Below are 9390 nucleotides of genomic sequence, written 5' to 3' on the forward strand. Positions count from 1 at the left end.
TAACCAAATAGAATCATAAATTCTATTATGCTTATTGGGGTCTACTGAAGTTGAATCTTCCACCATTTTGGGCCTAGTCAGTTCTAACTAGTTTTTGTTGTATCCAGTTATTTTCAAGGCTACGTTATCTTTTAAGGATTGTGTCCTCTTCTCTTTTTGTTTATACCTTCTCCAGTCTTCCCAGGAAGAAAAGGAGAGGTGAAAGGCAGAGGGCTGCTACTGACTATAACCACAAGGTGGTATTAGTGACCAGACCAAGAGGCAAACAGCTTTGCGGAGAAATACCCACTCTTGCCCACAATTGACATTTGATAACTCTGGAAAGGAAACCCAAATAAAAGTGTGCTGCAGATTGGGGCCCAAGGGAACACTGGGTGTTCCTGCTCCAGAATGAAAACTGCCAGTGTACTGTGCAACTAGAATTTTGGAAAGCCAGCAAAGTGTAATAGAGGCCTGGACTGTCAAGTCTTCTAACACAGGTTATCAGTGCAGTGCCAGGACTACTAGGGTGATGACACACAATTCCTATGGTTAGCTCACCATCCTGAGCAGAGAGTGTGCTTGCCTATCTCAGGCTGTAAGCACTGCTGGAGAAGTGGAGGTGGGGGAAGCTGGTCACCACCAAAGCTAGTGGTTTGCCAGACAGGAGATAGATACTGTCTGCAAATGTATGACAGGCCTGATTTCTGTGAGAGAATCTAGAATCTTGTCAAGGGTGTGCCTCAGACTGAACTGTATAACCTGGCCACAGGGGCAGAAGAGACCATCATCTCAGGGTGGGAATGTCGCAGGGAGGAAGCCAATTCTGACTCCATGTTCGAAATTGTTTCTTTGACTTGATTTTCATTGCTTTATTATTATAATCATACTTAATGGCCTCCCTGGAGGACCCTGCCCCTCTGCTTGACAGGAAAGTGCCTTTGTTCAGCTCTTGGAGAGACAGTTTGTCTCTGCCCACCTGTGAATAGAGATTAACACACCCCATCCAAAGGCTGACCATTCCCTTGGAGATTTTTGCAAGACTGAAGACCCTTTCACTTTACTTCCCCACCGCCTCTCCCTCTCTCATCTGTTTTTGATTTTAGTTCCTCATTGCTTCTTTCTCTCTGATCTGTAAAAGAACCTGGCATCCATAAGATGGTTATTTTGAAGCGCTAGCCTGCCATCGTCTCTCTCAGCTGCTTTCTGAATAAAGCTGTTTTTCCTGCCTCAACACCTCCTCTCTTGACCTGTCCTGTGGCGAGCAAAGCGAGCTTGGACTCCATAACAGGAACAGGGCAGCTAAACTATGCTGGGAAGGTTGGTGGAGAGACAGGCAGGAAAGAGCAGGGCATAGGGCATTTTGTTAAATTAGCCTTGGATGCCATCCTCCAGGCAGAGGCAATAATCAAAGCAGGGCGGAGGGTCAGATAGTGTTTGAAGAGGATGCTGACGGAGGGTCCTTGCGGGGAGAAGTGAGGTTGAGGCGCGTTGAGAGGCTGCTAGTTAAGATAAGGGAGGTGGAGGGCTTGAAGCAGGGCTCAACTTGCTTGAAGGGAGGGAAGGGGAACCGATTTCACACGTAGGATAAGGGCTTGTGCTAGATGGGGAGGAGAGAAAGCAGCTCTGGGTACTCGGTGGATGGGGGGGAAAGATGGTACTGACTCATGACCTGGAGATATCTGAGTGCTAGGAGATAGTGAAGACAGGAGTTAGATTGGACGCGCGCAGTTCTACTAGTGGATCATCCAGGTAGGGAAAAAAATCACTTCCTGCCCCTGAAGCCCTAGCCAGCTTCTTCCTTAAGCTCGAGGCAGGTCAGAGTCTTCCGAACGCGTCCGGCCTCGCGGGTTGGGCGGCGGGTCGTCCGGGGTGTGGCTACTGCCGGCCCCTCCTCCGCGGGCTCCCAGCCAAGTCAGTTGCTCAGCTCTCGGCTCAGGTCTAGGCGCTGGCCCTCATCGCTACCCGCACCCGCGCTCACCCCCTTACCGGTAAGGCTGCGGCTCCGCTCCCTTTCTCGCTTCGGGGCCCCTCCCCGCTCGCACCGCGTCAAGCGGGTCCCGGGCCGCAGGCGTCCCCTGGGTCCCGCAAGCGTCCCCTGGGTCCCGCAAGCGTCCCCTGGGTCCCGCAGGCCTGGCTTTATCCCAAGATTCGGCCGCGTGTCCTCCGCGGCAGCTCTGGAAGGCCGAGGGGCGGCGGCTGGGTGCGGGTAGGGCTTGGCTTCCAGAAGGTCACGTAGCGGCGGGCGGCTGCGGGCTGGGACGGGCAGGCGCGGGCGCCACGTGGCCTCCTGGCCGGCGTCTGAGCCCCCTCGAGGCCTGTGTGGGAGCGGACACCGGGCCCTGGTTGCACCTGCCACCCACAGGACCATGGCCCACGCGGAGCGCACCTTTATTGCTATCAAGCCCGACGGCGTGCAGCGCGGCCTGGTGGGCGAGATCATCAAGCGCTTCGAGCAGAAGGGATTCCGCCTTGTGGCCATGAAGTTCCTTCAGGTGACGCGCCCCGCTCCCTTTCCCCCGGCTGCGGCGTGGTCTTGGGTGGTTTTCTTCCCCGCAGCGCTGATCCGCGTCCTTTTCAGAGTCGGAAAATCTGGCTGATCTAGGGCCCGGGAGAACTTCCTTTCCCCTCCCCTCCTCAAGGCTCCTGGGGTCCGCTGACCCTTCCCCAGGCCCCGGAGGCAGGGATGTGGGCGGGCACCCTTGGAAGGTTAAGGGGAGGTAACGTGACTCAGGTTGCGATGGGGCTGTGGGCCGCAGGAGGGCAGCAGGGAGTGGAGAAGGCCTGTGTTCTGGGCCCACGAGGGTCCACCCAGGCACAGGATGGAGGCTGCAATCCTTCTGTGCTTCAGTTTTGCAACTCTGAGATGATTGAGGTTTTAGATGGGGCTTCCCTTCCTCTGCCCTTTCCCTGCAGGTTCCCTTTGGCATAGGACAACTTTATTTTCCACATTAAATTCGCGGCACAAATCTGGACCTCAGGGGATACGTATCTAAGACTGAATTTTAAACCAAGCTCCTCAGTGAAGAGATCTTTCAGTTAACATCAGAAACGTTTAAAAGGGCATTATGAAAGGGCCAGAGGATTTGATATGACCTCTGTTTGGAATAGTTCCTTTGATTGCAGCCAACACTTAACTCCATAACCACCTTCTTTTAAGGATTATAACATCTGTATTACAAGGTCATTGACATGATAGTGTGTGTTCATGACCAGAAGAATCTTTATGCTAATAAACCGTCAGTTTCATGGTTTGGATGGGATTTTTAAAAAAACACATCTTATGAATGTGAACTTAAATACATAACCAGACTTTTAGAGAACCTACCAAGTTACTGGGGTAGGGAGGAGGTCTGAGGAGTTTAATTCCTAACTGGTACCTTCTCCTTCAAATGCCAAGGCCTCTGAGGAACTCCTGAAGCAGCACTACATTGACCTGAAAGACCGCCCATTCTTTCCGGGGCTGGTGAAGTACATGAACTCGGGGCCAGTTGTGGCCATGGTAAGTTTCTTGTGGTGGAGGAGGTGGAACCAAGTAGAAGAATAACAGCTGATAGGTAACTGGGTTTGCTCAATGTCTTCGTTTCCCTTTTTAGACATCATCTCCAGATACCCCAAATTCCTTGTTTTACAAATGCAGCCTGCCTGTGTTAGTTTACAAAGCAACTGGGAGCTTGGGAGGAAAAAGGAAGCGAGAATCAGATATAACAAAAAGTTCTTTTAATCCTGTGCTAAAAATGAAGTGGACTATTTCTTTCTGTGGCATTAACGTCCAATTGGAAATGAATAGAAGCAGGGGGTATAATACAGAGTCAATAAAATTGTTGAGAAAGAAGACCTACTTCCTGTTCCCTGACGGTAACCTTTTCTTTCTGCTTTTTGCTGGAATGCACTTTCCCCTTTCATGTCTGTTTTTGCCATGTCTTGCTCTACCAGTCTTCTATGATGCCCTTCCCACTGATCTCGTTCTAGTCTGGTCACTTTTCTTTATCCTTTCATCATTACTTTTTAGAGTTTGTGACTGCACAAGAATTCTTCAGTCTTGTTAATCTCTTTCCGTCAGACTAGGAAGTCCTCAAGTTGGGCAGACCTTTTCTCTGTATCCTAGCAATACACTTGGGATGGAGTATGGAGTATTTTATATCAGCCCCTATTACTTCTGGGGTTGGTTGATAATCAGGTCACTGATTGGTCTGATTGATGTGTGCTACTGTTGTTCAGTCGAAGTTGCATTTGACTCTCTGCAACCCCATGGAACGTAGCACACCAGGCTTCCCTGTCCTTCACTATTTCACGGAGTTTGTGCAAAATGTCCATTGAGTTGGGGATGCCATCCAACCATTTCATCCTCTGTCACCCCTTTCTGCTCTCAATCTTTCCCAGAATCAGGGTCTTTTTTGATGAATTGGCTCTTCACATCAATAGCAGAAGTATTGGAGCTTTAACATGTCGTTCCAATGAATATTCAGGATTGATTTCCTTTAGGATTGACTGGTTTGATTTCCTTGCTGTCTAAGGGACTCTCAAGAGCCTTCTCTGGCATCACAATTCGAAAGCGTCAGTTCTTCGGCACTCAGTCTTCTTCATGGTCCAACACTGACATCTGTACATGACCACTGGAAAAACCACAGCTTTGACTAGACGGACCTTTGTTGGCAAAGTGATGTCTCTGCTTTTTAATAGGCTGTCTAAAGAGTCACACACGACTGAGCGACTGAACTGGTTTGTCATAGCTTTCCTTCCAAGGAGCAAGTGTCTTTTAATTTCATGGCTACAGTCACCATCCGCAGTGATTTTGGAGCACAAGAAAATAAAATCTGTCATTGCCTCCACTTTTTCCCCTTCTATTTGCCATGAAGTGATGGGACTGGATGCCACGATCTTAAGTTTTTTTAATGTTGAGTTTCAATCTAGCTTTTTCACTCTCTTTTACCCTCATCAAGAGACTCTGTTTCCTCTTCACTTTCTGCCTTAGGGTGGTATCTGCCTGTCTGAGGTTGATCTCCTGTCAATCTTTTTCTTTTTTTCCCCCTTCCAGTAATCTTGATTCCAGCTTGTGATTCATCCAGCCTGGCATTTCACATGATATACTCTGCATTTAAGTTAAATAAGCTGCGTGACAATATATGGCCTCCCTGTGGTGTGCCTTTCCTAATTTGGAACCAGTCAGTTGTTCCATGTCTGGTTCTAACTATTGCTTCTTGACCCACATACAGGTTTCTCAGGAGGCAGGTAAAGTGGTCTGGTATTCCCACCTCTTTAAGAATTTTCCACTTTGTTGTGATCCACAGTGTCAAAGGCTTTAGTGTAGTCAATGAAGCATAAGTAGATGTTTTCTGGAATTCCCTTGCTTTCTCTATGATCCAGCAAATGTTGGCAATTTGATCCCTGGTTCCTCTGCCTTTTCTAAATCCAGCTTGTACAACTGGAAGTTCTCAGTTCACATACTGTTGAAGCATAACTTGAAGGATTTTTGAGCATTACCTTGCTAGCATGTGAAGTGAGCTTAACTGTATAGTAGTTTGAACATTCTTTGGCACTGCCCTTCTTTGGGATAGGAATGAAAACTGACCTTTTCCAGTCCTGTGGCCATTGCTGAGTTTTCCAAATTTGCTGACATATAGAGCATAGCACTTTAACAGCATCATCTTTTAGAATTTTTTTTTTAATAATAGTTTATTTTTGGCTCATAAATAGTTTATTTTGGTCTCTGTTGCTGCGAGGGCTTTTCTCTAGTTGCAGCAAGCAGGGGCTACTCTAGTTGTGGTGCTCAGGCTTCTCACTGCAGTGGTGTCTTTTGTTGCAGAGCACGGGCTCTAGAGCGCTTGGGCTTCAGCACTTGTGGCACATGAGCTCAGTAGTTGCTGCTCCTACGCTCTAGAGCACAGGCTCAGTGGTTTTGGCACACAGGCTTAGTTGCCTGTGGCATGTAGAATCTTCCCAGATCAGGGATTGAACCTGTGTCTTCTGCATTGGCAAGTGGATTCTTTACCACTAGCCACCAAGGAAGCCCCATCTTTTAGGATTTTAAATAGCTCAGCTGGAATTCCATCACCTCCACTAGCTCTGCTCATAATAATGCTACACTAAGACTTAACACTTCAGGATGTCTGGCTCTAGGTGAGTGACCACACCATGGTGGATATATCTGGGTCATTAAGATCTTTTTTGTGTAGTTCTTCTGTGTATTCTTGCCACTTCTTAATTTCTTCTGCTTCCATTAGGTCCTTAGCGTTTGTTCTTTATCATGCTTGTCCTTGCATGAAAAATTGGTATCTCCAATTTTCTTGAAGAAATCTCGAGTCTTTCCCATTCTATTGTTTTCCTCTGTTCATTTAAGAAGGCCTTCTTATCTCTCCTTGCTAGTGTCTAGAACTCTGCATTCAGTTGGGTGTATCTTTCCTTTCACTTTTCTCAGCTATTTTTAAGGCTTCCTCACACTGGTTGTTTGCCTTCTTGCATTTCTTTTTCATTGGGATGGTTTTGGTCACTGCCTCCTGTACGGTGTTACGAACCTCTGATCACAGTTCTTCAGGCACTCTCCCTACCAGATCTAACCCCTTGATTCTATTTGTCATCTCCACTATATAATCGTAAGGCATTTGATTTAGGTAGTATCTGAATGGCCAAGTGGTATTTCCTACTTTCTTCAATTTAAGCTTGAATTTTGCAATAAGGAGCTCATAGTCTGAGCCACAAGTCAGCTCCAGGTCTTGTTTTTGCTGACTATATAGAGCTGCTCCATCTTTGGCTGCAAAGAATCTGATTGTGGTATTGACCATCTGGTGTCCATGTATAGAATTGTATCTTGCGTTGTTGGAAAAGGGTGTTTGCGATGATCAGTGTGTGCTATTAGGTAGAGGTAAATGTTTTCAGTGGTCCTGATGGCAGAACTGATGTACTTCTTTTTTCCTACTGTCAAGGTCTGGGAGGGCCTGAATGTAGTGAAGACAGGACGAGTGATGCTTGGGGAGACCAACCCAGCAGATTCTAAGCCAGGCACCATTCGTGGTGACTTCTGCATTCAAGTTGGCAGGTAAGTTCTAAGGGGTGTTAATCACTTTTCCTCAAAGCCACTTACTTTGGGTTTAAAACATGTATTTTTGGCATATTACAATTTTAGAAAAACTTGAACGTTTAAATTAGGTGGTAATTATCATTGGATGAATGCTTTCATAAATAGTTACTTCTCGAGGCTACTTAAAATTTAACCCAAGACACTGCACAAGGGAGTTGCCATTAGGTTCTTTGTGACAACAGAAAGTGCAAAGAGTGGGGCACGGAATGTTTTTAGTGTTGGCTCTGCCCTGTGGTGCTGTGTCCAAGGGTGTGTCACTTTTAGCCTTTTTGCTTCCTTCACACAAAATTTTACAAAAATTTTACCGAGTTATGAGATTCAAATGAAATAAAGGAAGTCTCATCAGTAAGTGTGAATGTTTTGGCTGGGTTTTGCAAATTAATGTTGTAACAAAATACAGCAGAAATGGCTGTTAATAATATGTTATATCTAGTTTGGGGTTTGGTCTAGATATTCCTATATTTTTCAAAATTTGAGAAGGAATGTTTTGTGGCATGGCAATCTTGGGTACAAGCACTGTTTCGAAAACTTAGAAACATAATAGAGTTGAACCAAGGATGCTCTTGAGTTAAGTACCTTTATAATTTTACAGTTGCTTTTAAGAGGAAATAATTTGGGGTCATCAGCTGCTTCAAGGGGTAACTGAAAAAGTCTTTAGTGGCTCTCCTTTGTTTCATCCATTAAACAGACTTTTCTTGCACTTTAAAATGTGGTAACTAGTAATTATTCTCCTTAGGAACATCATTCATGGCAGTGATTCAGTAAAAAGTGCTGAGAAAGAAATCAGCTTGTGGTTTAAGCCCGAAGAATTGATTGAATACAAGTCTTGTGCTTTTGACTGGATATATGAATAAGAGGTGGTCAGAGCATCAGTCCCTTCATGCACCACTTCTGTGTTCCTGGGCACAGCTCTTCATTCCACTGATATGGAAGCAGCAGGATGGATGTTTCTTTCCTAAAGCATATTTACCAATAAAGCCTTTAAAAACTGCTTACAGCCTCCCGTGATGACTCGTTATTAAGCTGGAAGAAGTGACTTGGTCCCCTGGCTACTGTAGTGTTATCCAGAATGAATTAATTCTGCTTGTTATGGAAAACTCATCTGATCCTTCTCAGCACCTAGTATACTTCCAGACTAGAAGGAAAGCAGTGAGGCTGAAGAGGACAAGTGTGGCACTGGTTGCGTATCTGAGGAAACTAATGAGGAAATAATGAACGCTGTAAGATGTCAACCATCTAGAGAATGTAGAAATGCACATTTCTGTACAAAAATTCTGTTGCAACTTCGTAGGATGAAACAGGCTAGTCAAGTTGTCCAGATTTACACTGACTGCAAATTGGGCAAGTTGAAGAAGTGGAAAATGGAAACCTAAGGATATCTGTAAGATGAGGATGATACCATGGCAATGCAGGGTTAAATGAAATAATGCATGTAAAGCTGCTTAACCTAGTGCCTGGTCCATGGCTGGTACACAAATACTCCCTGCAATCCTACCTCCCTTCTTACTCTCTACCCTAGGATGGGATATTTATCATGATTATTCCCTGGTCTAAAGTAGTTAAGTGGTTACAAAATCCATATTGTCTGTTTTTAAGGTTAATTTTACTGGATTGGCACAGCTGTAAAACGATACCAAACAGTACCTATCATTATTATCTGGAGTTTGCCTTAAAAATGAGATTACAGAAATACGTGGGTTTATGGATAGCTGTTTTTGGAAACCAGTGACAGCTTTTTATGTCACTTCCACATAAAAGACTTAACGTTATGTGGTTTGTTTCTTTTGCTGCGGGATTCTCGGTTCCCCAATCAGGTATTGAACCCAGGCCACTGCAGTGAAAGCCCAGAGTGCTAACCACTATGCCACCAGGGAATACTATCATTGTTTTCTGTGCACATTGCTATACTATAAGACAATGACAAACACATCAATCAGTTCAGCTCAGTTGCTCAGTTGTGTCTGACTCTTTGCAACCCTATGGACCGCAGCATGCCAGGCCTCCCTGTCCCTTCACCAACTCCTGGAGTTTACTTAAACTCATGTCTGTTGAGTCAATGATGCCATCCAACCATCTAAAAATCCTCTGTTGTCCCCTTCTCCTCCTGCCTTCAATCTCTCCCAACATCAGGGTCTTTTCAAATGAGTCAGTTCTTCGCATCAGGTGGCCCAAGTATTGGAGTTTCAGCTTCAACATCAGTCCTTCCAATGAATATTCAGGACTGATTTTCTTCAGGATGGATTAGTTGGATCTCCTTGCAGTCCAAGGGACTCTCAAGAGTCTTCTCCAACACCACAGTTCAAAAGCATCAATTCTTTGGCGCTCAGCTTTCT

The 9390-nt window shown here is 45.6% G+C and overlaps 1 protein-coding gene across 1 annotated transcript; it reads left to right on the forward strand.

Annotated features, from left to right (window-relative positions):
- Positions 1–1887: 1887 nt before the first annotated feature.
- On the forward strand, positions 1888–8049 carry LOC145543060 (nucleoside diphosphate kinase B). The gene is made up of 5 exons (XM_081583365.1): positions 1888–1970; positions 2345–2474; positions 3380–3481; positions 6903–7015; positions 7794–8049. The coding sequence occupies exons 2-5, from the start codon at positions 2349–2351 to the stop codon at positions 7909–7911; spliced, it is 459 nt and encodes a 152-aa protein (XP_081439491.1). The 5' UTR covers positions 1888–1970; positions 2345–2348; the 3' UTR covers positions 7912–8049.
- The last annotated feature ends 1341 nt before the right edge of the window (positions 8050–9390 follow it).

Source organism: Giraffa tippelskirchi, chromosome 3 (genome assembly GCF_054371585.1).
Source record: "Giraffa tippelskirchi isolate mGirTip1 chromosome 3, T2T-mGirTip1v1.2.pri, whole genome shotgun sequence".
In the NCBI taxonomy this organism is placed as follows: domain Eukaryota; kingdom Metazoa; phylum Chordata; class Mammalia; order Artiodactyla; family Giraffidae; genus Giraffa; species Giraffa tippelskirchi.

Excerpts from the sequence above, each read along its gene's own strand:
- LOC145543060 (XM_081583365.1), top strand. The coding sequence starts at position 2,349 with ATGGCCCACGCGGAGCGCACCTTTATTGCTATCAAGCCCGACGGCGTG. Across the intron at positions 3,482-6,902 it reads CGGGGCCAGTTGTGGCCATG|GTCTGGGAGGGCCTGAATGT; the intron begins GTAAGTTTCTTG and ends CCTACTGTCAAG. Across the intron at positions 7,016-7,793 it reads TTCTGCATTCAAGTTGGCAG|GAACATCATTCATGGCAGTG; the intron begins GTAAGTTCTAAG and ends TATTCTCCTTAG.